The sequence below is a fragment of the Haemaphysalis longicornis genome, unplaced genomic scaffold (assembly GCF_048455015.1).
Source record: "Haemaphysalis longicornis isolate Haplotype H1 unplaced genomic scaffold, Haemaphysalis longicornis Haplotype H1 scaffold_9, whole genome shotgun sequence".
Lineage (NCBI taxonomy): Eukaryota > Metazoa > Arthropoda > Arachnida > Ixodida > Ixodidae > Haemaphysalis > Haemaphysalis longicornis.
The window spans coordinates 43,910,892-43,938,740 of NW_027526460.1; the positions used below are offsets into that span (position 1 = coordinate 43,910,892).

Genomic DNA, 27,849 nt, shown 5'->3' on the forward strand with positions numbered 1-27,849 from the left:
TGCTTTATTTTGTAAAAACCAATGTGCAGTCATTGTTCTGCGCCTCTCATGCGCTCTGCGCTTCCATCTCCCCCTTGTTCTAGGAGGCTTTTCTGTTAGTATTCGTGGCTATCAAGGGGAAGATGCAACGAGCGCACCTTGTCGACACACTTCGCCGTGCTCAGAATCCGGTTAAAATGTTGTCTACGGCACTTCTAATTTGTGAACCTAATACAGCCCGTTCCTACCTGTTAAATACGCCTCGTTAAAGGCAAGTGCAGACTGATATGAACTTGGCTTATCTTGCACAAATTCGAGTTAACAAACAGCGGTATTGCGCACAAGACAACGACGGTGAGTTCACAGCACACACAGTCAGTTTCGTCGCTGGCTGACGTATGTATTTTTTCCCACGAGTCTTAACAGTAGTGCAGAGTACTGTTGTACGCTTGTAGTTACAGTCTCCGGAAGAGGTGACGCTCAGTTGGGCCATTAGAAGCACTTCTTAAGATTCCCGCCACAGCGGTCACATATGCCTACACGTGAATGGGATAGTTCGACGACCCCTGCGTTCTAACGGCCACCGACAGTGCTTTAATCTATGCTCCTTAGGATTTCTCGAAATTCCGATTGTTTTTCGTTACCTGTGGTCTACGGAAAGTGCGAAAAGGCACTCTCCGGGGCCATTTGGCGTGGAATTCATACTCTTTCGTTGCGATTTTACAGGGATATTTGCGCCTTCCTCACTGTACCTTCAGCTACGGGTTGAAAAAAAAAGGTGGAGAGGGTCAGCACGGTGGTTTGGTAGAGGGTGAAGAGGTCGGTGAAGACGTGGAAGAGACAGAGAGAACGATCGCCGCGCTTGTTCGTTGCCCTTGCCTGCCGGGCAGTCAGCGCTCTTTTCGGAGGTGGACCCGTAGAGCCGCCGATAGGCGCGCTTGTTTCCGCGGAGCCGCGCAAGGAGTATTGGGGAGCCAACGTGCTGAGTACACTCGAAAAGGCCTAAACATCCTTAGTACGCTCGTAATTAGCACGCCCTTACCGGCCGCATTGTGACGACATTAAAGCGCGCTGAAACCCAATCGCAGTTAAAAATACTCCGGAACTGTCAGAAGGGCGCAGTGTTATTGCTGGCAGCGATTGCATATCATGGTAGTTTCCGCAGCGCAAATGCATCTGGTATAACTCTTTTGTAGCCTGGGGGTTGTTTGTACTGTCCACTTGCGGCGCTTTAGGCTACAACAAAATTTTACACTTAAAAAAAGTCTTCACGACGAGCTTCGCTAAGTTTTCGCTGTCTGTAACTCTTTATCTTGAGGAGGGAGGTATGACAGCGTAAACTACTCAGCGTGGGCAGATCTGCCAGCACAACCGATGACTAGAGAACGGCCCGACGATGTCGTTGAACAAGAACGTCCATTGTCGTGTGGGTGAGACAAGCGGTGCACGGAACACTCGCCAAGGTGCTGAAGTTGCTGCACGGTGGTCGCAGATGAAAAATAGTTGTGGCTGATGCGTTTTTTTTTGGGCTGCCCCACACGAAACACTGACATCTCTGTACATTTCTTGTGCACACGACAGCTCTTCGATGACAATATGAACTGAAGGATTTCCGCAAAGCTGGTACCACCGAGACGCCGAAAAATGTCCTCCTTTCTCAGCGTGACCCCTTGGTAGGAACGCTACATCACAGCGACCCGTGACAGCTGCAGTCGTCGTCTGGCCGTACCTGGGAAACAAGAGAAAGCGCAAACACATCTAAGTCAACATGCTTTGTGTCGTCAAAATAATCCGCATCGTACGCAGTTCACGAAGCGTAATAACCAGTGTCGGCATTTCATCGCCGTCCTTCCCATTCCACGCTTTGTTACATACTGGGTCCAGCACTGGCTACAACTTTATTTGTAACACGTACAGTCATTAGCAAATGAAACGCGAACACATAAATATGAACCAGAACGCAGAAATAGCGTGATTTCTTTTCATGCAAGTCAAAATGACGCGTGGCAAAGTTACAAAATCAAAGTTGGGAAATGGGGCTTTCGAAATTTAGTCATAGCGCGCAATTATTGGGCTTTAGCGAACAGCATTTTTCAATTTTGCGTGTCCTGGTTCATATTTTCGTGTTCGCGTTTCATTTGCTCATGATTGTACAAGCAACGAGGTTGCAGCGATGCGAACGCAGCGCCCCCGCAGCCGTGGCTGCTGCCGGTTCGGCTGACGTCACCCCTCTGGTAACGCGTTCTATGGTTCTGTTTTTCCGCATTCTGTCCGGGGATTGACGGCAGAAATTTTTGTCGCCGTGATCCATATACGGCTCACTCAATAGTATTCATGTGATCGGGCCCGCTCGATATAAGTGCTCACGTCTACAGTAGACGAAGACGCGTAACTTGCCAGTGTACTGATGCGTTGCACGTAGTGCTGCACCTACGTTTCTCGGGTCTGCAAGGACGTTGAAGCGCAATGGAACCCGCTCAGGCTTATGGATGCGAAATGAGCACGGAATGAGCCCGGGAGTCCTCCGGCATCCACGTTCGAAGTTCTAGCAATGTTGGATTGCAGCTTGATTGGTTGGCCGAGTACACCAGCTTACAGTGAAACCAACTGTACATTCAGGATTTGTGTTCACCTTGATAGACATACAGTTTTATGAGTATATTTTAAACCATGTCGGCAATCGTTACACGTTGTTAACGCGCGGTGTGAAGGGCCCCGTGTCGTAGAAAAGGAGAGGCTGTCGGCGGCGTTGACCGTGAGACAAAAATCGGTGCGAGCGAAAAATCCTGTAGCGCTACCCTGCGAAACCAGCGTGCGAGGAGGAGCGGAAAGTTCTCACCACTCGCGGGCGCCGCGAGGAGGTACGATCACGTCAGCGATGGCGTGTAACTCCCCGTAGCGAATAACAGAATGCGATCAGGCCCCAATAACGCTATCGATCGCATTCCACGCTTAAAGGCGAAGCTCAAGCGACCCATAAATTTGTTTAATATACCAATGTGCAAATTCAAACGCGTGTAAACTTTTAACGTGTCTAGCAACGATATTTCAAACAATAATACTTGCGTGCAATGGGATACATATGTGCTTGAGTTATTACAGGCAGCGTATAATGTACCGCAATCAAGGTAAACATATTTACGACAACTATGAGAAAGTACATACCTCAAAACGATTTTCTGTAGTCCATTGGAGAATATCCGCGGAATTTATTCTTGGACGCTATCACTACTTAGTCGCCTCTGCTTGCGCAAGCGACGTTTACGCAGCCCCAGTACACTTTACACGTTCAGCACCTGAAAAATAAAGGAAGAACAGTGGCATGCAACAAATAATTATTTTTCCGACACCGAATTTAATGCTCAGCAAAACACGCTATCCGAACTGCACTTGAGTTACCAGTAGTATAGAAGAAACGCCCATCGATTTATCTTTAATGCTCTCGTCCTTCATAAACATATTCGATTTCTGGCAATATGCCGAACGGTGAAACACTTTTGTCAAATAGCGATGCGACTTTTTTTGACGACTGCTTACCACCGCGTTCCCCTACGCTTTCCGCAAATCCTCGTGATTAAATCTGGGGAATTCAGGGGGACATTTGAAAGCAAGTACGCGAGATAGTGCTGAGAGCACCATCTCCCACCATAAAGACGAGAGCATTGAGACCTTTCTTGCACTTTTCCCCTAATGTACGTATACGTTGAAGCTTTTCCATATGCTACTATAGTGCAATTTGTGTCGCTAGTACGGTGAAGCTTCCTGAATCCACACTTTCGAAGATCGCAGTGAGTTTAGCGGCTCGAAAACGCATTCGTGGTATGTAAAGCCTAAAGAAACGAGAAAGCCTCCCTTACTGGAGGTTTGAATTTAGAAAGTGCGCAACCCCAGGTCATTTAAAGGATACTTTTATAAACATTACGTTGAAGACGAGCATAGAAATGTGTCTAGAATTCCTTGAAACGCCTAGATGCAACGTTTCCGGCGTTGGAGAATCCTATTAGGCCTACCAACCACTTATCAAATTCTTCTTTTTCTGTTCCCTTAACTCTTATGGCAAGCCGCTGAACTTTATGACATGTATAAAAATAAAAGCACTGGTACTCTCACTTGCGCATATGTAGATTAACGCCCTTCCGATATGTAAATTGGCGTCTCACCGCCGAAAAGAATTTTGCCGAAGAAAAATGGTCTCTTAATATAAGTGATGTGGGCTACCAGCGACCGTCGAGGAGTGCCATCCAATTTGGAAAACTGGCGTACCGCGTAAGTAACAAGGTCGGCAGGATATCGAAGGGACACCGCGTAGAGGCCACGTATTGAAACTAAAACAGCAGCAAGACCAATATTTCCAAGGAAAACCAGGAAAACGGATGACGAAAGAAAGGCAAAATATAAGAAACTTTTAGCTCGTGTAAAAGGAAAGCGTAGAAACAGCTCGCGTATAACGTCGGCATCAATTATGTACACCGCACTTCGGACACGTTTGAGGTGTGTCAAAGGATGCCTCAAACTTTTTGTTGTTGTTTCATCTTCAAACGATGCGAAGAGACAGAGGCCGCTGAAGGTCAGTAGGAAGATTGCACTTTCGTCAGTGATAAATACCCTTGGAGGTTGCGCGGTGGTGGCAACCAACCACCCGAAATTTGAGACTGCCTGATAGACTCCAGCATTCTCCAGGCGCTGTATACGGAAAGGAATCGGCGGACGAATTTGATAATGACGGATTTGGCGCGTGTATCTGTCGTATCTTGCTTCGTCCACGTCTACATTGCGCCACATTTTCTTTTTTTCTTTAAGAATGTACCAACTAGCGCAGCAACAAGTTTTGTTTTTGATAATGTTTTGCTACAGTGAGCCTGTCATCGCGATGAGCATTTTTGTCATTCCATTTCGCGTTCGCCCAGCAGATGACGGAGTGCCATACCTGTAGGCAGTCCTAAAAGGGGGGGGGGGGGGGGAATTTGAATTATTTTTTGAAATCTAATGTGAAGAGAAATTACGAATTTTCGGCTATTTTATCTACAGGCAATGCGTTAGTACATTGGTATTCTACAGTCTAATGCACTGCCGTAATTAAGCTTCACCGCAACGCACCAAGTTGAGCAATCCATAGAGCCACGATGAATTTCGCCAAATTACGATGCGAAGCATGTGATTTGAATAAAAATTTTGGTTTGCGCTGTGGCATCACGCAATGCAAGCATGACGCTCGGCATTGCACAGTGCCAACGGGCAGGTCACATTTTAATGCGTAGCATTCTTTGCAGAGTACTCCCACAGCCAGGACCGTGTGACACCCTGCATTTCCACAATAATGCAGATATAGCAGAAGTTCCGCCTGTAGTCGATATAATGGCGTAAATGGAGATAACTGGTCGCACGAAATTTTGAAAAAATAATAAATGACAAAAATATGAAAAAATACGGAAAACGTCAAACTGCATAACGCCCTGCATTTTCACAATAATGCGAATTTCGCGAAAGCTCCAAATGGAGATAATTGGCCGAACAAAATTTTGAAAAACTAAAAATACGAAAATTATTACGCAATTACGGCAAACGGCAATCCGTATAACGCCCTACATTTCTACAATAATGCAGATTTCGCGAATGTTGTACTTCTAATAGTTATAATAGCTTAAATGGAGATAATTGGTCGGACAAGATTTAGAAGAGACAAAAAATGTGGCTTTAAAATACACACACTCAAGACAAGCGACATAAAAATACTACGCATTAGTAGATAATTCTCTAAATTTCTGCCGAATTTTTTAAGTCACATTGTATGTACAGTATTGGACGAATGAAATTCGAACACGAAAATATAAACCAGCACACGCAAAATTGAAAAATACTGTTAGTCGAGCTCCAATAATGGTGCTCTATTGGTATATTTGGAAAGCCGCATCTCCCAAGTTGGTTTTTGTAACTACACGACGCGTCATTTTGGCTTGTACTGAAAGAAATCGCGCTATTTGTGTGTTCTGGTTCATATTTCCGTGTTCGCGCTTCATTTTTCAATGACTGTACGTTGCTAAAGAGTCGAGAAATGTGTCAGTTAGGTATGTACGGTGCGGTCATTTGCCGAATTCGCTTTGTTACCGGCCTCGATTGGCCACTCGAGTGCATTGTGGTGAAGCTGAACCACGGGATTGCCTTGGTGTGCAGGCTCCGTGCAACGGATGTTTGTGAGCCCCTTCAGTCCTTGCATTACTTTAAGACACGCGGAAATCCCGACGCTCCTCCAAACAAGCTCCAAAGTGATTCGACCGGATACCCGCAAAACTGTTGCGTGGACATTCCGAAGGACTCCAGAGCTGTCGCTGATCTATGTTCATTAGGACGGCGATCATACACATGATACTGATGCTGCTTTCTGTATTGCGCGTCACACAATCGTTGCCTAAATTTTACAATATAAGCTGCCAAAAGCAAGTTTCAGAGTTTCATAGTGTCCACGCGAACAAGGCCTATCATGGCCAAACTCAAATCGATGCAGCGCCAGCTTCATAAAAGCCATACCGCTACAGCAGCTGTGGGGAGATCGTGAAGCGACCGTAGCTGTCACAATCGCGGGGCACTTCAGTACAGGCAGCTTTGCGCGGGTTCATGCCACACTACTTACTGAGAGGACCACTGCTCGCAACAGCGGATGTCGGAAGCAGCGGAAGCGTTGCGACAGAGGAAACGTGCTCACACAAAGCGCCATTGCAAGGCGTTAAGAAACTGCCAAGTAAACTGGAGGCTTCGTCGCTAAGATCGCGGTTACGTGCCTGTGCGGCATGACTACCACGGCTTTACTGAAAATACGGGCAGAAAATACCTCGCTAAAATGGAATCGTTTTGTTGAAAAGCTTCCCTTAGTGGAAATGTTTCAGGGCTACCACTGCTGCGCATAAATAGCAAATCAATCCCGCTTTTAGCGGGGCCAGTTTCCTGCCCCAAGAAATTTGTTTTAACGACGGTCGGCTGGGCTTGTAAAAGCGTCACAGCTCACGTTCAACATTGTGCCGCACTGCGTGATATCTTCTGGCAATTGTTTTTGTGTTAAGAAGGTTTTCGCATTTTCGTTGGGGTTCACCTGACAAGCGCTAACGCGTCAATAATTGCCGTAAACCTGCGTGTCCGGTGCGGCACTATAGATATACTCCTTGAACGAACAACTAGGACATAGGACATGCTGGACATCTTCTAAGGCGTTATAGTTTGTCCCATATATCTTTATCTATCATGTACCAGCTCCGCAGTTTTTCGTCTACTGTGATACATTGCCAGCGAAGTGAACTCGCTGTACATTAACTGTGTTCGATTTCATGTGAGCTCTGCTTAGAGTGTAAGCTAGATGAAAATTGTGAGCAGATCATTGTGACGAACCATGAATGGGGTGTTTACAGCCGTCTAGAATAAATTTTATGCGGGGGTGGGTTAAAATATCGCCCTCAGACTTAGTTGTCGAAAGCCCAGACGATAAAATCCAGCAGAAATTTCAATGACATACTTATGCCCGCATTCGTGCTATGACCGACATTTTACGATAAAACAAAACATCAAGATGGCTTGCTTACACTATATGTACAGTTTGGTATTCTGGAGATCCAAATCCTTGTCCGTGCTCCAGGCGCGCCGAAAGTGCCCAGATGGCATCTCCAAGTCTGAAAGAAAAAAACACGATTAGCTGTGCTTGAAAGTAAGCGTTGCGAAGCATAGAGAAAGGGAATCTGAGGGGAAATCTCAGTTTAAAAAAGCCCAAATTTTTTTACGGAGAGGCTGTTTATGGCTAAGGTTTCCTCTATTTTTCGTGAGCGTCAGCAAATCCGGGGCAACAAAAGCGCCTTGCTTCAAAGCCAACTTCATAGCGAATGCTCAGCTGAAAGTGGCTGTAACTCAATCGCAGGATTGCTTGCTGCTAAGACGACTGCGTCATCACTCCGAATTTCATTTACTTGTCATTAAAAGGTCCCAGTTCATTTGTAAACGTTGCGAGACTCCCGTCTGCTGTCATTTAAACATATGTAGTGCGCAAAAACCGTCAAGGCATGCTGCGCGCCTGTCAGGCCAGTCAGGCCAATCAAGCCGATTTCCGGAAAGTCACCCAGGTGACAGTCCGCACCCTACGGCGCGTGCTGCGATTCGGGGCTTAGTAGCACGAGACAACGTACCAGGCGTATGTGTTCTGAAGGTCTATATCGTCAACTGTGTCCGGTTGCAGCTAGAGAGCGAGGCGAAGACAAAGTAAAGGCCGTTTACAAGAGAAGGAACGTCGACTGCGACGTTGACGAGGTGCGTAACCCATGAGTGAAAGTGAAGCGAAGTGTTCACTTCGCTGCAATAAGCGAAGATTAAGGGGCACTGTAGAAAACTCGACATTCCATAAGGCTCGTGGCTATTTGTGATGACCGATGAGTGCGCAAAGATGCAGAGCCACTAGCCAAGAGAAATACAGCACAGTGCAGTCCACTTGCTTTGTGGTTCCGTCGGTTCATTGGCAAGTTGAGAACCGCGAACCGTTTTTATTGTGCAAGCACAAGCTGGATATAACTGTTGTGCTACCTGCCCTTAAGTATAATAGATACATTCGGTGATACACACGCGTATACTTGAGTTGTTCCTTAAAGGTACTCTGCAATGCTTCAGATAAACGCTTTCACTGTTTTCTACGTGTCTGTAAGCATTGTTAAAGCTATAGTTATCAACAGCACGGAGCGGCACTGCGTGATTAGCTCGTCGCAGCAGAACTATCCGCCTCCCGTTTCGGCTTTAGTTTTGTGGCTTTCTTTTTCAAGTGGCTGTAGAGTGCGTTTATTTGTTCAACTGAAAGAAAACCGTCAATAGCCACTACATTGCTGCAATGACGTAAGTAGATCGGTCGAAGAACGCCAAGACCCGGAAAGAGAGAAAAATCTTTCGAGCAAGTTTCTAAGTTGTCTGGTGGCCATAGAGCAGTAATTTCCGGCTGAGGTATTTTGCGAACCCATATTCTAGCTACTGGACGTGTTCGTTGACCACGTTCTGAAAGCATTTAAGATTTATAGAAAAGAAGAAAAAGTGTTGAAGGGTCCCTTTAAATGCAGTTGTCGTTAGAGGTAAGAAATCTGGAGGACACAGGTCTTTAACTCCACCCTCTTTTTCGGGCTAGACGACTACCCTTACAGCCATCACACCGAGCAAGCTGACACGAGGGGGTTTCATGTGTACCGTAGATCTGCGCTGTGCAGTTAGCTGTCGCCGCCAGCGTGGTAGCGTAGGCCGCCTCGGTGGAAGAGGGAAAGGCCAGGGACGGGGTCGGAGAGTAGGTGTTTGCCGTGGGTCGGTTGAAGCCCGACGTCTCGTACTGCTGCTGCCGGCCAGCCTTGGCGCCTCGGGCATGCCGAGCTGTACTGCCGGATGCGACGCCGCCGTTCAGACTCTGCGTTGTAGTCGCGTACTTGGAAATCTTGGCGCTGGAGGAGTCCTCGTAGTCGTCGTCCAGCTGGCACTCTGTGTCCAAGAGAAAGAAGACAACGAGAGGACAATCAGCTTGGTTGAAATCTATCAACATGTCTGGCATGTCAGCATACAAAAATACTCGCGATCATCATCATCATCGTCATCATAATAGTGATTTATTAGTGCTAAAAGGGTCCTAGCGGGGTATTACGTAAGGTTGGCGGGAATATACAAAATGATGGAATGGCACACGATAGGCAATGGTGCAGGTATTTACTTCAGACTGTCCTGTGAATGAAGGTATACGTACGAACCAGAAGGTAACTGAAATCACAGAACAGCCTTTTGGCATGAGGTGATCCGTGATTAACTGCTTGAATTTGAGAGGGTGGCGTTTGTTAGTATATGGGTTCAAACAATTTGTTCGCGTCTTCGAGGGTGACGGGCATTTCGCTGCCACCGCAAATGCTTCTGCGTAGGACGCCTTCACGGAGCCTACCTACGGTCTAGGGTATCATAAACAGCCCATTTTCCGAACCTCGGCCTGCAAAAGAAAACTTATCGAGTCACAGTTAAGGAAGGAAGAATGGGCGAGTACACGTTTTCTAAGCTTCAAAGTACAAATGTCGTCCATGTTGGGCGTCATGGTCACTATGCGGAATAAAATGTAATGTTGTGTTTGTGGATGCTTGCGCTAGAAAGCTGATTACATAGCAGTGTGCGCCATCATACCTTTTACTTGCCAATGTTCCAAAATTGGAACACACGAAACCTGATTTTTTTATTTCCTTCCAGCTGTACCCCATTTTTTTTTTAGTTTTTGTTTTCGCATACTCACTGATGCTTGTGGAAAACGTTTAGACCGTTAGATCAATAGGCCGTTTAGAGGTTTCGAATTAATGTTTACAAAAAGGCGTATTTTGCGTTACTGCACCTCCACATGTTTGTTGCCATATTTTGCTGGAAAAGGCAATGTTCCAATGAGCGAAGCAGAACTAAAATATCGGCAGATAGTCGGCGATTACTCAGCAAATAATAAAAAACATTATACAGACAAGCTAGTTTTCACTTTCGAGCGTTTTATGTGAATGTTCCTTTTTTGGAACATTGGCGTTTCATAGTTGAAAAAACCGCGGAGAGCGGCCCGCGCAATTCGCTTCGCTTTTTCTTCTCGTTTTCGCGTGTTGGTGGCGCCATCTCGTTGGCACTTGTAGAAACTTGAATGATACCTTTCTCTGGCAATTTTTTGACATTGTCTTGCACGTTGAATGAGCGCCATTAGACTGCAGCGAATAGCCGCCCCAATCCTCGTGAATGTAAGAACGGAACGACTTTACGGTTGGTTACATTTTGTACTACCACACTTGTGTACAGCAGAATTTTTCTTTTTAGGTTATGGCACAACGCTTCCTGACTTTGGAGGCTGCAATTGATCTTTTGTTCAGCCTTCCTGACGAAGAGCGCGAAGGGGCATCTGTATGCCAATTGCCGCCTTATGAAGATGGCAACATTACTGACGAGGAGCACGTGCATGAAAATGCACGTGAAAATGAAGGCACGAGGATGTTTGCGGATACCTAGAAGTTATGAAGTGCCGCGATGAAGGCGTTGTGTCGCCTACTGAAGGTTCGAGTTCTGAGCCACGACGGAAGAAGCCAGCGCGAAGGCAATTGACTGCAGAAAAAGGCAGCAAGTCTTCAACCATGACTGGAAAAACAAAACACCCAGAGCCTTCTCTTAGAGCAGTCTGGGGTGACCATGCCACGTTCGATAAAACACTGCCCAGCCAGAACCCTCCGCTGTTGCTAGAAACATTTCCTGAGCTTGCGAACATGAGCCCATTTGAGTTGTTCAGCAAAATTATTTCTCAGGAATACCTTGGTTTACTGGCTGACCTGACTGCAAGGTGCGCAGTCCAAAAGGGGGAGGAGGTGGAGGTAACAGGAGCGGACATAGGACAGTTTTTTGGGCTCTTACTTTTCAGCGGATATCACTCCGTCCCATCCGAGGACTCATACTGGAGCACGGCTGAAGATCTTTGCGTGCCTTTAGTCGCGACAGTGATGACCCGGAATAGGTTCCGGCAGCTCAAGAGGTTTTTCCATGCTGTGGACAACACTCAGTTGAAGGCAGGCGAAAAGATGGGAAAGATACAGCCGTTTTACAGTGAAATCTCAAAATATTTCCGCCAGTTTCGAGTGTTTCACAAGAGCCTCAGCATTGACGAATCAATGGTACCCTATTACGGCCACCACTCGTGCAAAATGTTCATTCGCGGTAAACCCATTCGGTTTATCTAGAACATATGAATGCTATGCTCTTCCAATGGGAACCCTTTTGCGATGGACATTTACTCTGGGAGAAGTGAGAACGATGAACGGACACCTCTCGGGCTCAGGGTTATTAGCGATTTTATATCTGTCTTGCCCGCCCCTGAACAGCACGAAGTCTACTTTGACAACTTTTTCACCTCGCACAGTCGCCTGATGAAGCTGGCTGACCAGGGGATGCGAGCAACTGGGACTGTAAGAGAAACGAGAACCGGTGGTTGTCCACTGAAGAGCGTGAAAGAGGTCGGAAAAGAGGAAAGAGGAACTTTCTAGTGTGACGGGACCGTCTACGCATGCAGGTGGAACGACAATGCAGTAGTCAGTTTGCTCAAACCACCTCAGCCACGAGCCTGTGGATACAGCAAAACGCTACTCACGACGCGCAAACAACAAGGTAGACATTCCTCAACCATATTTGATAAAAAAAATACAATGAGGGCATGGGGGGAGTAGACGTTATGGACCGCCTCCTCGGAAGCTATCGCCCAAAGCTGAGAAGCAAAAATTGGTGGTGGAACCTGTTCAGCAGTGGTCTGAACATGGCTGTCGTCGGAGGATGGCTCCTTCACTGCGAGCTTCACAAGGGAAGCGACGCCGCCATGACGCACCTAGCATTCAGGCGGGACGTCACCATGACCTTGCTGCACCTCAAGCAGAAACTCACAGTGCGCTCTGGACGTCGGGTTCATCCAAGAAGTGGAGATAGGAAAACTTACGGCCACTACATCATACCAGCTACGCAGGAGAGGTGTGCGCAGTGCACGAAAAACACAACCAGTCAGTGTCAGGAGTGCCAAAAGCGGCTGCGCAGCAAATGCTTCGCAGCCTACCACGGCTTGTGAAGCAGTAACTGAGCTACAGCGAGAATGATTTTTCTAGATAATTGTTTTCACTCTATACTTTTCAGAGGCATTGCAGGAAGACAAACACCGGTCTTCAGTTCGCAAGGACAAGCTATCCCCACTTTTCAATAAAAGCTGTAATAAAAGCTGTAGAGTCAATAAAAGCTGTATCAGACCACTTTTGCGTTTTGTATATGGGAAACTCCAATGTTCCAAAAATGGAACATGCCGAAAAACGTGCTTAGTCATTGTAAATGTGGCTGTAATGTTTGTCAGAGGTAATTTAGAGGTAATTACCAGCACCAATTTCAGTTTTTTGAATATTGCTTCATAGTGCGGCGTTTAAAGGGTTAAGAAAAGCAGTTGCTTGGTCTCGTTCAATGCAGATGCTCCGTTGAGGCACATGCTCATTTAGAATTTTAAAGAATAATGTATATGCGCGTGACCTGGAAATAAGAATATTTAGTTCATTTTTTCGTGCGTCCGTTGCTGCACTAATGAACGTACCATGAAACAATAGTTCCGTTTAATATTCCTTCACAAGTAATGCGTTGCTTCAAGAATCATCATTGAGACTACTAATTAATACATCGCATGAAGCTTGCGATAAAGCGCCTTTTTCTGGAATAGCTAGGTTATCATCGCTAAGCATTTTGAAGAACCTGAAACACACTTTGTCAGCATGCAAGACTTTATACAGAAAATAATTTGTCGGGTAGATGGATGCTCATGTAACACTTGGTACAAGCTGAATCTCTCGCAAATGCGTAGAACATGACTTGCGCAACTGATGGCGTGACGGCGGGCGTAAGTTTGGTTGCACGCCATTATATCGCACTCCACTCACACGAACCGATAAACATCAAATGCAAAGGGCGGCATTTTTATGTACAACATCACGCGTTGCATAGCAGCTCATTCTTTCAGGCATTCACTTCTATAAAGGAAATAAAAGATGCCCGCAGTAAAACGAGTTGTTTGTGCCATACGGAGCTTTCAATGTCAATGTTCCTCGCACATCACGGTGCAGTTGGGAAGGAACAGGCACTCGTTTTCTGGGGCGCACTTGCATTGCAAGAAAATGCGCGCGTAAAATCCGCGAATGGGGGCACAAACGTGTTCGCGTGGGCCGAAAGCCCCCCATTTGCTTGTGGCACATCGCATAGGTGGTACTGCGCGTAGGCCGTGTAGAAGACCCTGCCCCGAGTGAGGTGCCAAGTACTGTCGATGAGGTCGTCCCAGCCATCGCCTCGGCTCAATTGCGCACAAGTGTCGACGGCGATCTAAGTGAGTCGATATCAAGGTTGAGTTGATCTTCTCCATCACACACGAGTGATAGTGGTTGAGGGAGGCGTCAGCCGCGGAGTGTACAGAGTGCCGTCCGACCAGAGCCGTCCGACTGCACTCTAGCTCAGAGCTGCATCTAGAGCAACAGTGCCGCCCGACGACATTCAGCTCAGAGCCACAGTGCCGTCCGACGGCATTCGAATATTTAGGCCTACGTTAGCACCAGCCAAAGCGCGTATCGGTGTGGTGTAGGTGTTCGTCTTCGCTTCTTGATGTCAAGGTGGGTGGTTCGAGGTCGGCTTTCGCCTCTTTTTTTTTTTTTTTACATTTAAATGGAACTATAATTTTCATGGCTTAGGTTGGGTTTGGTGTTTTAAATGATTGCTTTCTGTTCGTTAGGTCATTTATGTTTAGATTAGGTCACCTTCTTTTACGAAAATAGCTTCTCTCTCTCGTTGTCTCCCCTTTATTGTTAAGTTGTAAACTGCAGAGATCTTCACTGCGCTAATACTTTACATGACTCTGCGTCCTTACCTTCTTTACATTGTCTATATTACTATCTGTATTCTTAATTGTCTGTATTTCTGTCTGTATTCTTGTGATGTCTGTACTATTGGTTTGCCCCCACCACCTTATGTAATAGTCCGCAAGGGGCCCTTAAGGGTACAATAAATGATGATGATGATGAGGACGTTGATGACGTTAGGTAGAGCGATGTATACAGGGCCAGACGCGGCGTTTGATTTTACAAAACCCCGGTGGACGTCGACAAAGGGGAGTGCTTATAGTGCCGTCTGACGTTACTCTAGATACAGCCTAAGAAATATCTCCGAAGACGTGCCACAGTTATACTTGACAGATTTAGACATACATTTAGGACAGGGCCACCTAAGTCGAAACCCGCTCTTCTCCTTCTTCCTCTTCTTCTTCGTCTTCTGCTTCCTCTTTTCCTCTTCCTCTTCTTCCTCTTTCTATTCTTCTTCCTCTTCTTCTTCTTCCTCCTCTTCTTCTTCTTCCACTTCTTCTTTTCCCCCTTCTTCTTCATATTTCTTGGCGGTTTAAAGAAATGGCCCCCGTACCGTGAGTGGCAGCGTAAAAAACTTGGCGCAGCTTCACTAGTGGTGCAAGGCTTGCGAAACAGCAGAGCTGGGAGTTTACCTAGCTTCTCCCCAAACTGACAACGGATTTCAGGGCAGAGCGAGCAGCCGGAACCCAGCAGTGCAAAGTCGTTTTGAAGGGCACTGTAAAGCAGGGACCATTAAGTATGCACAGTGTTTATTCAGTAGCAATCGTCGTCATCCCTTTCGTAGTCGTCTTTCGACGGCACAGCCGCATAGGGTAAATCCTCTTGTAAGCGCGTCCTGGCCTCGGAAGACCTCGACTCCTTTGTCAGCTGGTCTGGTCACCGTCTCCACATGTGGATTGAGTAGGGATGGCTTGACAGATTCGTCGCCATCGTTTTCGGAGCAAGGAAATTGTTGCACGTCGTTCGCTACACGACGACGACGACGGAGGCGGCAGCTCCTCATGTGGTGTAAGCCCACGCGCAGGCCTTGGCGACGTTGGGCACTCGCCGCGAGGCCCGTGCTCACGTGCGCTCGGGGTTTTCTGTCCCCCTCCGGACGGATTTTGTCGGCCCAAACAGCTCTGCTGTTAAAAAAGAATATGGTTGTCGTTGATGTTGGCAAAAAGGAGCTGGTTTGGATAGACAAGACATTGCAACACCTAGATAAACAACCCCACAAGCATAACTTGCAACATGAACTAGATTTCTTCATTTAAATGAGCCATTGTATACACCTGGGACGTAATTATAGCCATGATATGGCTTGTGTGCATGCAGCAGAATTATCGTGCTAGTCCACGAGCTCATGTACTTTACACCTTCGGATGCGTAGCCATACGACAGTGGTTAGCCTCCTTGTCAACATTCTTCAACTGCATTTCAGCGCTTTGCATTTCCTCTACCCTTCGCCTGTTCTTGGCCATGCGCTAAACTACATCAAGTGTGCTAACCTCTTACGAAATAGGACAGTCATACTAGTTAGTCATCCAAGTCCTCCATCTCCCAGTCGTTTAATAACACAAAAAAAAAACATTAACCTTGCCGCTTTAGGGCAGTCGGGGGCTAGTATAGACGCTGGAAGAAAGGTGTCACGGCGGTTTACCTTTGTCTTCGAAATTCTGGCCCAGCTCCCGGTTCGTTTTCTGCGTGTCAAAGATGTACTCGTAGATGAGACCCGCCAATAGGCCTCCCGCCACAGGCCCGAACCAGTATACCTGCGAAAGAGCGTAGTAAAGAACGTCACGAACAGCTTTCTCTGAAACACAAATGGTTAGCGACGTTTTTAATTGAGGTTTGGCGAGCCGCAAAAGCCCTTGGGCTATGAGGCGCACCGCAGAGGAGGGATACAGTTTAAACTAGCTCACGTGTGGTTTTTTGTTTAACGATGCAGAGTATCATGCCGAACGTGTCTTCTGCGGCTACCGCCCCATTAGGAAGTACGGAGCTGAGACGTTGACGCGCGCCGTCTTCGCAGTTCAAGGAGCATCTTTTACTATTTCGAAGAACCATTATTTTGAAATATTGTAAGCCAACTTAAAAACAGTGTGCGGTAGCCGTGGTGCGGAGCAGTTATTTGCGTTTATGGAACGGGGTATGCATGATTCCTTCTTTCATGGGTCGCATATAATACCACTCGGGCTACCATTATACAAACGCCCAAAAACAACAAAAAATGGTTCACGAGCAAATTGTTTGCATTTAATCACTTTTCCTTCAGCCATACACAGACACTCACACGCGCGAAATATCGTTCTACCAAGAGGAAACGTCGTCTTTTACCGGACTACAAGCTTCACGTTCCAGACCCTCATCTGCGGCACGTCTAGTAAGAAGCAACAGTCACTTTTACCACAAACTCTTCACAAATCATCACTAACTCTTCACTAACTCTTCACAAACGCTTTTTGCGAAGTGAAAGAGAAGAAAGGAGGGGAAGGCGTTGCTTCACCATGCCATCACTTATTCTATTACTTTTTTGTTGCGTATCGTCGGTGTCACATCCATTACATAAAGGGCGAAAGAAAAAAAACGAACAAACAAACAAAGGCGGTGATCACAAGGCGCGAGTAAGAACCGTGCCCCGGTATTATTTTCCGGTCAAGCAGCTGCCTCTAGTCTGATAACGTAAAAGGGATGCATAGGAACGAAGAATACTTTGCTGCTCCCATACGAGGCCGGAAGAATACACGGAAAGTTGTATGCTTGTGCGTGTGTGCGTGTGTTTGTGTGGGTGCGGAAGGATGGGGTGACTGCAATTAATTCCGCAGATGTGAACTTCTGAGTTGTCTCTGTCCGGGACAAGAAAAAAAAAAAACCCAGATACGAAGCAACCGGAGAGGTGAGAAGGGGCGGAACGCGGTCGGCTGAGTCTGGCCTCATTTATCTTTCAGTCACAAGGTGCATGTCCGCTTGTTCACTGGAGCAAACAGGCGGCACAACACGGCCGGACGGGGTGCAGAGGTTCGGAAAGCACAAGATCCGGCCTCAGGAATACATGACAGGGGACAGGGAGCGAGAAGGCAACGAGAGCCTTCTCGTGTACCACCCAGGCCAGGCCGGGTCGGAGGGGGGGAACGAGCTAGGCGAAGCATTCCGAAAAAAAAAAAAAAAAAACAAAAAAACTGCAGATGAAAAACAGGAGCGCTGTCTCGGACAACTTAGAAGAAGGTACAGGGACGAGATTAGGTTCGGGAAGGTCCTGGAAGGAGTGTTGTTCCGCGCAGGCGGCCGGTATTATCGGCGAGCCCCGTAACCTTTCCTTCTTCTGGCCGTGTTTTTCCTTGCAAGCTGCCACCGAAGCAGCGGCCGCATCGGCGTTGCTGTCCCGAAGCGACACCAGGCAGCAGCTCCGCGGACGATGAAATATCGCACCCCCGAGGTTCCCCCCGCGCTGCGGAGAAGAAACAGCCTGCGACAGCCGCCGCCAAGGAATCGATCTTGGTTCGCGCGCGGGGCCTGCCTTTTCGGGCAGGGACCAGAAATGCCTTCCCGCTACTCTTGCTGCTTGTGCTGGGCCGTGTGTGAGTGCGCTGGAGAAGGGGAAGAAAAAGTATTGCCCGTACGTGTCGCTGATGGCTGAGCGCGTGTACGTCTGTGTTTGCGTCAGACTTGGGGGGATCGTGTGTCCCGTGGTGTGTGTTTATGGGGAGGCACTGCTATGTGTGCGTCCATTCAGCAGCGGGAAGGTGCGCGTCATTGTGTTCGTCTGTCTGTGCTCGGGGGAAATCGAGGAAGCGAGGGGCACGGAGTGGGGAGGAGGGGGGGGGGGCACATAACCCACTGCGCAGGGCGCGTGAAAGGACTGGCTGCTACCAAGAACTTGTCTGGCGCATTCTCCCGAAAGTAGGGCGAACTTACCTAGCTTTGTCGTATACGATTGCAGACGAATGCGCCCGAGTATGCCTGCCAACGCGAGTACACCTTGATCATCAAAAGCTCTTTGCAAAGCAAAAGAAAACGAAAATAAACGTTTTGATCGGGAAAGAATCAGTGAAACTGATGCTCGGTAAGGGCAAGCTGCTTTATTAGCTGTCAAATTTGCGGGCGGCGAAGGAACCTTGGGAAGACGGTGGCATAAGAGCCTAACTGACGGCAGCTTCAAACGACGTGGGAGTTCTACCCAAACGAATAAAATCTATGCTCCTTGTTTTGCCCCATTGCTTATTACGCTTCAACCCTTCTCGAGCTACACTGCAGCCCCCATTCCTGAGTGAAGACGTTGCTCTGACTATGGCCACAACGGGACGCCACACCTACCCCAAGGAGAAGCCTTATAAAGTCCCCTCCCCCCTCCCCCCTCTCCCTTCCCCTCTCCCTTCCCCCCCTCTGTCTCTCTCTCTCTCTCTCTCTCTCTCTCTCTCTCTCTCTCTCTCTCTCTCTCTTTTAGATGCGACTGCATCTCATTCACTCGCCTTGTCCCTCCATACGGCGTCGTTGTCCGTCCACTCCCCTCCCCCATTCTCCTCTCCGCGCGAGCTGCGTTCTACGCCTCTCACCCCCTCTCCTCTCTGATAGCGAACACTCTTTCGCGAGGGGCATTGGATTGGATTGGATTGGATTGGATTGGATTGGATTGGATTGGATTGGATTAAAGTGGATTGTGTTGCGTCATAGCCGCGCCACGTTGCGTCATAGCCGCGGCAGGGGGTTCACGGCACATTTCACGCGATATGAGAATCAACGTAACGGAAACAACAACGGAACCCCCTATGCGTCGCATCTACACAGGGGTTCCTGCGAAGGGAGGTGGGAGTAATTTTTTTTCTCTATCCCTGACTTACCATAAACAAATCTCTGCTGCGAAGACGGAAGATGGAAGCAACGCCTCCCGGTACACAAGCCCTCCAGGCAGCAGTCAACGTCCCCGCTACCTCTTTCCTTCTTCGTCTCCGCAATGTGCAAGGGGTGGACCTCTTTCCGTGTGCAACCCAATGTCAGGGTGATAGCGGTACTCGATATAACAGCGAAGGGAGAGGATGTTACGAAGAGAATACTTCATCGCGCATGTTCACTTCGTGCACTACTTTAATCCATCACAAGCACCATATTCCTAAATCCTACGTCGTGGAGTGTGCCCTCTCTTTCCACCAAGAGAAGACGGGATTCAAGAACGAGAGTCTTCAGACGCGGGTGGGTTCGGTTGAGCCCGTCACTCATTGCGTGTCGGAATAACGACGACAGAGAAGTGCATAAGAGGGAGCCACTGCTGTATTTATTCGGAGCAAAGAAGTATGGAAAGAGTGAAGAATTAAGGCCCAAAGAAAGGAAGCAACCTGGCAGCGATCACGAGGTGGTCAATTAAGCGGGCCTGCGTTCAAGAGCGGGACGCCATTACAATGAATTATAGTCGAGATTTTAAAGGCCTTATAGTACTTGTAGCTATATTTTTATGGTCTAACCTTGTACGTGACGATTCAAATGTCAGCCTGCGGCTATAATAGGGCTGACGTTCGGCCTCGCAGGTATTTCTTTTTTACCTACCAGTTGGACGTATACCAGCATCCCTAAATACGGCGGTATTCTCAAACCGCCCTCAATATTTAAGTTATGATTAATTAAAAACTTTTAACTAAAAAAAAATTAAGAAAAGCTGGATATCTTTGGGAGAAACCTTCGTCCTGCAGTGGACACAACCAGGCATAAGATAAAGATAAAGATAAATTTAAATTAAAAACCATCGTTTTCTGGTTCACCAAAGTGTGCAAACAAGTATAAAGATTTATGAGTGAATTCGGTTCGAAAATACAATGCGAGCAGGCAAAGTACGTGGCCGTGCAATCAACTATGTCCTTTCCAGTCTTCGTCCATTATTTCGTGCTCCCACCGAATTAGAATATTTTATACCTTATGATGTGCTACCGACAATCCCAACACCATCAAGAAGTAATATAGCAGCGCAATAATCAAACGAGGCGCAAAGAAAAAGCCGTGGCAAGAGCTCGACGATATATGAGGAGCGGCGTCTCCTCCAAGCCTGTCTTGAATCACCTTAATCTTTCATATCCACAGAATCCTTTAGCAAAATCTCTTAGTATTAGACCATCTCACTGCCGTATAGACATCATATCGCTAATCTTCGGGGTTTCTCGGTATAATTAGGAGAAAATACGCTACTCACACCAACGGCCAAGTAAAAAATATGGAAAACGTCGTCAACGCAGAAGGGAGACAGGTAATGAAAATTCCTTCTTAACGCCATCGACAGGTAATCCATGAATCATTTGCTCGACAACACAGGTATTCGGCGTCATTTTGTTAGGGGCGAAGCCCCTTAGGGGCTCGGGCTGTCTGCGTCTCATCTCGTCGTCGTAAGTGTCGTCTCATGTAGTCACGGTACTAAAGCACCAGGACTCTCGTTTACACCGCGCTCTAGAACGTAAGGCGTACTAAAAAGACACCGGGGCACTCCTTTACGCCTCGCGCTGGAACGCTTCGTAACTTGTACTAAAAAATACACCGGGACACTCGCTTACGCCTCGCGATAGAACGCTTCGTGCTTCAATGACGCGAGGCTTTTACAGCAAGACTGTATACCTCTACCCTCCAACGGTTTCATCTCCGTTGGCAAAAACGCCAAGGCGCCAAGAATACATTTACCCACTGCATGCTTCGCCCCTCCCCAGGTTTCACGTTAGTGGAGATGGCCCGGGATTATTTTGCCTCGCGGAATAGCAGAGGTTCCGGGTGTTCGAAACGACGCAGTGCGGGTGTTTCTAGAAGGTCACGTTATCCGAGGAAGTGAAAGCAATAAAAAAGGAGCCTCGACTGATCCATCTTGTAGGAGCACTAGCATACTTCAGAAACGACGTAATTCGCTTCGTTTCAGCCTCACGAGGCGGTTTGTTCGTGTCTTATTTTTTATTGAATACATAAAATGGAAAATGGAATCGCCCAAGAGGTGTCGTTGCTTTATAGCATAGAAAGAAAGGCTGTAAGAAAAAGAAACAGAAGGGGGAAAGCGAACGACTCCGCGCTCGAAAAAAGACGGAGTGCTAGTGATCCAAGACGCGCTAGGGAGGGAGCTATTTTTCGGTTGTTGTTGTTCGACGCAGAAGGAACAAGAGAGAAGCGTACAGGCGTCGCTGCCGCGGCGTCCTTTGAAACTCACTCGATCCGACCTTTAGAAAGATGTGCATCTCGATGGATCACGGGACCAGAATTTCCACCGCCCTACTTTTTTTTTAAAATGCATGAGAGACATGGATAATGAAGTGAGTGCAAAACAATCTCGCCTCCTAACTGATTTGTTCTTTGGGTATCCGCTGTCACGCTTGAAAATAGAGTGAGCCTACTTTTTGCCCCAACAGTAAAAGCTCTTGGGCTTGTAGGTTGTAGGTAGTTCTTCTGCAGCAACGCGAGGGTCACAAAAAAAAGGAACAAATTTTTTTTCTATTTTTTTCTCTTCACTGCATTTGCCGCTTCAGAAGCGCGTAAATACGACCTTGTGATGTATGTCAAACTCTCTTTTCCAACTTTCCCACTTCCGCTTTTTCGAAGTGATTTTGCACCGCATGTAAGCTTTCAACAGCACAACGAGGATACGCTCTGTGGGACGGTACCGGTCACAGAGACAATCTTCGTTGCGCATAGACCGGTGTGTCTGGGTGTTCTTTAGTGTTTTCTGGTGTGTGTATGTGGCACTGTGACATTCGGGCGACGTGCTCAGCGCAAGCGCCTTGACGTCGGATGTTACACCGTACGGCGGGATTACAAATACCTCAAAACCCTCGTTTTACGGACTCCTCGGAACAGGCCTCTGACTTCGTTATAAGCGTTACTTTGTTAAAAAGCAGGAACGAGTTTCTCTTCACGCACTGCAGTGGAACCATGAAACAGTTTGTATGAAACGAGAACTCGAATAAGGTGATGTCCTTATAACGATTGTTTAGTGTGGGGCGCGTGAGCTCTCGCAACTACTACGGTGTTGGTCAAACAAGCTGCGCCTGTTGTGTCCAACACGTGACGCCCAGGCTATTGATAGAGCTCCGGCTTGTCGTGAAGCGGTCATCTCCAGTGTAACGATGTCAGTTTTCATGAAAGTTTTGGGAGCGTGAAAAATAGTTTTTCTTTTGTTTTTTCCCCAGAAAAATATGAAAAATTGAAGAGATGATTCCGCACGGAGCTATAAAAAAAAACTCTACATAATTAAGAGCTAAAACCTTAGATTTGTCATCTCAAACGCGAAAAGTGACGGTAGCTGCTGGCAACTACACCAATGAAATCATATTACAGCCGCTGTAAAAAGAAAATAAATAAATAAAATGCACACAGAAACTCATTTGGGTTCGAATGGGGCTTGAACCCGGATCGCCAGAGCCGCAGCCATGTGTGGTACCCACAGCGCTAATCGCTGTGTCAGGACGGAACAAGAATCATCCCGATGCGTGCCGCAGACAGCTGAACGCGACGACACCGCAAACACGATGCAGCACTAAAGAAGTCTTCGATAATCGCTGTGCAATAAGTTTTCTTTGCACTGAATATAATATATAATTATTACATGCTGCATCACAAAAGCCCCAGCAGAGCTTCCGCTCTCAAAATATTCCCACTATTTTACGTCAAGATACTGATTTCAGAAACCCGTCTCTCACTGCGTCTTGCTCGTATCACAAAGAATTTCCCCGGAGGAGCTCTGTTTTTTTTTTCGATGTTTTTCTAGTTGAAAAAACGAAAAATATGTTTTTTTTCGAAGTTTTTTTTGTTTTCCTTCTCAACCGCTCACATCTCTACTGCAGTATGGTCGTGTTCGAATACATCTGATTCGCGAACGTTTGTTCCACGACCTAATGGCGTGGACGGCACTTTTCCATGGCCTACTTTGGGACAAGGTATGCATACACTTTATGAGAAAAATAATGCTACAGACTTGCAGTTAGCCGCACTCCCAGCCTTAGCTATTCTGAGATAAAATTTTCTGCCTCGGAGATTGCAACTACAAGAGATGTGCTGTTTCCTATACCGTGCACACGCGTTCGGAAATCCGGGCAGCTACGTTTTATTTTGGTTGTTTGGACACGGTAGCCGCAGGAGAGCTTTTACTGCGCACCCGGTTAAAAGAATAGGCAGCAAAAAGGAATGCGAAAAGTTACACTCCCTTGTACACCTCGCATGGAAAAGTCTCATTATCATGGTTCGTGGTGTTTATCCGTGCAGCGCGCGCGTACACACTAGAACCTAACCAAGAGTGCGGTTTTTCTGAGCAGCTGACTGCATTACGCAAAAAAAAAAATGTGAACGTGTCAGAGCGCGAATAAAAAACTCCTTGAGTAAGACAGTAAAACAGGACGTTTGAAATTGAACCTACTCTCCCTGTCGAGAGCTGATGCGTAATGTGCTCCTATTATTCGGGCGCTTTTAGTCCTAGGCGATCAAAGAGCGGGAAGATAAGCCTCCGGAAAGATGTAGACAATGCAGCAGGCTCCAGTGGCGCCCCCCCCCCCCCCCCCCCCAACCCCCACCTCTCATTTCGCTTTTCCCCCGGGGTTCCTCTCGCCATTGTCTCGGAGGACAAAGCTGCACTTTTTATTGATATTGATCGCATGTTGCCGGAGGCATGGTTCGTGTTTGTCTCTCCGGCGCGGTTGGGGAACGAGATGTTGTCTGGCTTGCATGATCGTTAATTACGCTCCTGCAGCGCTGATTTTAGTTATCTCTGTTTTATGTTCACGAATGCCTAGCGTTGCATTTATTTATCGGAAACCACGTATCGAACTGGCGCTGGCTTTAGCGTCTATATCTGCTGGCTTTGTGCCTGGTATACAACGCATGAGATACAGGCTCAAGTCATGATCGAAACCGTGTGCTTCTATGATGAACGCGTCGGTCGACTGAAATATCGGTTGCAAGGCAAGAACTTCTATAGGCTGACATCAATCTTGTGTTCCCGTCTGGGGTCTTCCTAATAGCGGGGGTTGGCTTCACTACTCAAAAACGTCACCGATTTATAGATTTGTTATCGATGTTATGCAGATCGGACATGCTTTTTTTTACCTTGTGTAGAGAACAAACGCCAATTACTAAATTAGAATTGACGTTCGGACCTAAATTGTTCTTTAGTCAATTCTTGTGTGGCAGCCTAAACGTCTCTATTTAAAACGAACGTGCTATCGTTTTTTTTTTTTTTTTTTTTGACCAAACATGAATACAGTGAACTCCCGTTCAGACGAACTCGACGGGACTGTAGAAATTTTTTCGTGTTATAAGAAATTCAGCTTAAGCTGTCGTGTTTTTTTTTTTTCATTGTGCACGTTACAAGAGAGCAAAAGTGTCGTTATTTTAAACCATAAAATTCGTCTTAAGCGAGTATGTCACAATTATAGTCTACTGCAGTTGCTAAACCAGTCGTTCCGTGTATATTTCTAAACAATATTATGGGCATAAATTCGATTCCACCTCGAAGAAGTGCGATCATCAAGACGCATCGTCCTTACAGTCCCTTCGTACTATAAATGTAACATCTTGTCTTGATACCTCTAACACAAAATAGCAGCAGTGGTAGATAGTAGAGGTAGTGGAAGTACTTTTAATGGCGAAATGGACTGCTGCCCTTAGTCATATATATGAGTTTCAGAGACAGCTTTTCAAACAAAAGTGCGGCGAAGATTTTTCTTTATTATTCGTAGGAGTACCGATAAATACAATGTAGACCAAGCATCCACAGTACTCGATCTAGGTCACTTTTATGTGAACAAATGGCTATTTTATATAAAAAAAAGAAACTAACAAGACTCAAGGAAATATCTTATGGCTTGGTCTGTGCTTACTTACCCAGTGATTCTTCCATTTGTTCATGACGAAGGCAGGGCCCAGAGAACGAGCCGGGTTCATTGATGCTCCAGAAGCAGGTAACTGGATGAGGCAAGGGAACGAGATGCATTCGGCGTGTTTAGAGACTTGTTTCTTCAGTTTGGCTTGTCGCTTTCTAGTTCGTGAGTATACGAAATGTCATTCGACAGTTATACGAAACAGTTATTTCGAAACAGCAAGAGCAAGCATAACACGCGGCAGTGGGATAAAAGATAGAAAATGAAAAAAAAATTCAGTACAGAAAGCGAAGCCTAAATTGACGCGCAATGATGTAACGAAAAGTCGCCGATGGTTATTTTTTGTCGTTTCAAATAAAGAGAATTTATATATTCTATGAATAGGCATGTAGTGCAACCGCGTTAAACAGATCCCTAAGAGTACAGCAGCATCTGTACCATTTAATCGGAGTTTCAGTCGGCGAGAACTCTTTTTTAAGTCTGAATTAGAAGGAAAACACAACAAACGCTCTAATGCTGCTGCTTGGTTTAAGCGGCACTCACGTTTAAGCGATTTTTGTTTTCGCAAACTTCCCTTCACGCGACACAAATGAGCACGCAGAACGTTGGCGTTATTCACGACGCCACAGCCCCATGCGAAAGGAAACACTATTTTCCTACTCCGCCAAAAGCCACATTTAACCTAGTAAGCTTGATGAACTCTTTTATGTTTATGAAATATTTACTTGCGTCAAAACGGGGGAATTTGTTTCAAAGTCGTTATAAAAAGTGCTCCGGATACCCTGCCCAACCATTCTTCATGATTACTTCCTGTTTCCGAGGCTGCAATCCCGTGATGACCACAGTTCTGCATTCCTATATGGGCGATGGTCTGAAAGTATGTGCTTTCCGGCTCGCGCACATTCCAACGGCTGGCGCAGCCGAACGGCACTGATTGCTTGCAGATGGCGACCGACGACCACATTTGGCGACAACGCTTCTACTTTGTGGTTACTGTATGGAAAAAAGCAACTCTGACTTCAACAATTCAGTTATGTGAATTGTGTGCGTGTATTTATTCTCGAATTACCGCGAGGTTTCTTTCGTTATGAACAAAGTTGGCATATGTGAACCTTTGCACTGCGAATTTTGCGCAGGGCATTGCAGTAGGTATGTTTTACTCTTAATGTGTAGCATTTGGTTCGAAGCGGTGTGTTTCGCAGCCATACGGCCACCATCAATAGAATTTGGCTTTAAAAAGCTATTCCAGCAAAACAACGCCAGAAAAATAAACCTGTCAAAACAAGGTGCTCTTCGAAGAGCAGAAAAATAGTTTTGCTGCGCCAGTTTTTTCATGTCCCAGTTGTGGCTTTTTTTTTGACGTTCAAGCTATGTTCGCTTTGGACTTGTCTAGAGCTAGAGATGATTTTGGCGATGGCGATGAAGACGACGACGATGACGACGACAAAAGGATAAAAAAACCAAACAAGAACAAAAACATCACCTTCTTCAGCAGCAATGAAACAATGACAACGACAGCCACAACAATAACAATCACAACCACAAGACAACAATACACTATCATGACCGTCACCTCGGCGGCCATTACATGAAACCACAGGAAATGGACATCTTGGAGGCGTCTTGGCCCCCCATAATGAGAAAAGTAACGCGATATCCGTTACTAACTCATCATTATCATCAGCAGCAGCTTACTCAGGTTTACTGCGGGACGAAGGCCTCTCCCATACACCTCCAACCGCTCCTGTCCTGTGCTGCTGGAGTCCACAGTTTACCCCCGAATTTTTTTATTTCATCCCTCCGACGGATTACTGGCCTCCCCCTTCTTATAGACCCATCTCTTGGTATCCACGCTGTTACCCTAATTGTCCACTGGTTGTCGGTTCGCCTCACTGCATGGCCAGCCCAAGACCATTTATTTTTCTTTTTTTTGAACTATGATATCTTCTGCTTAAGTTTGTTAGCTAGCTAACGTAATAGGCGCGGTAGTTGGGTACTAGATTTGGCATCGGCGTGGTGTCAGTGACGACGAGCAGTATACGTAGAGAGCGGCGCTTACCCCCGCCAGCGTGCAGGCCAGGTAGGCGAAGCCCACGACGAGGGCGTCTCCACCGCCCAGGTGGCTCGTGTCCCTGGACGCGAACACGGTGGAGGCGAGCAGGAAGCTGAGCACGAACTCGACGCCGAACGCCTGCCAGGCGCCTAGGGCTTCGTGGACACGGCTGCTGCCCAGAGAGCTCTGGTGGCCTGGAAGTGTCACGCTGCGCCAGCGACAAGAAGAAACGGTGTGGCCCAAGTGGCTTTAAAGGTGCGCTTGAGGTGCGGCGCTCTCGACTGGGCGCATTACACACAGCTGTCACACAGGAACTGTAAAGTGAACTTCCCCTCTTTCCAAACGACAACGATGTAGGAACGCAAAGCTTACCAGAATCAAGACTAACACCGAACAACAAACCAACCGAGAAGCGAGCGAGTCGTATTGGAATAATGTTTTTATACATTGTAAGGCATTCCACAATCCGTCTATGTGGCGTGGCCTACCGTGACGATATTCCGTTGGCCTATGATTGGGCGCTCTTTACGCGAACGCCCGTTCTTATCGGGATGGTTTGCAGCCCTTCGATTGTACTCTCCAGTGTTTGCTGATATGG

General features: G+C 46.9%; 1 protein-coding gene across 1 annotated transcript in view; it reads right to left on the reverse strand.

Annotated features, from left to right (window-relative positions):
- Nucleotides 1-12: 12 nt before the first annotated feature.
- Nucleotides 13-27,849, reverse strand: part of LOC144152678 (lens fiber major intrinsic protein-like) — a 58,492-nt gene continuing 30,655 nt past the window's right edge. The window contains exons 3-9 of the mRNA XM_077684062.1: nucleotides 27,258-27,459; nucleotides 25,203-25,283; nucleotides 16,036-16,147; nucleotides 9,178-9,459; nucleotides 7,548-7,634; nucleotides 3,145-3,275; nucleotides 13-1,708 (exon numbers count right to left, since the gene is read on the reverse strand). Coding sequence (XP_077540188.1) covers nucleotides 7,549-7,634; nucleotides 9,178-9,459; nucleotides 16,036-16,147; nucleotides 25,203-25,283; nucleotides 27,258-27,459 — 763 coding nt within the window. The 3' untranslated portion in view covers nucleotides 13-1,708; nucleotides 3,145-3,275; nucleotide 7,548. The remainder of the gene's footprint in view (nucleotides 1,709-3,144; nucleotides 3,276-7,547; nucleotides 7,635-9,177; nucleotides 9,460-16,035; nucleotides 16,148-25,202; nucleotides 25,284-27,257; nucleotides 27,460-27,849) is intronic.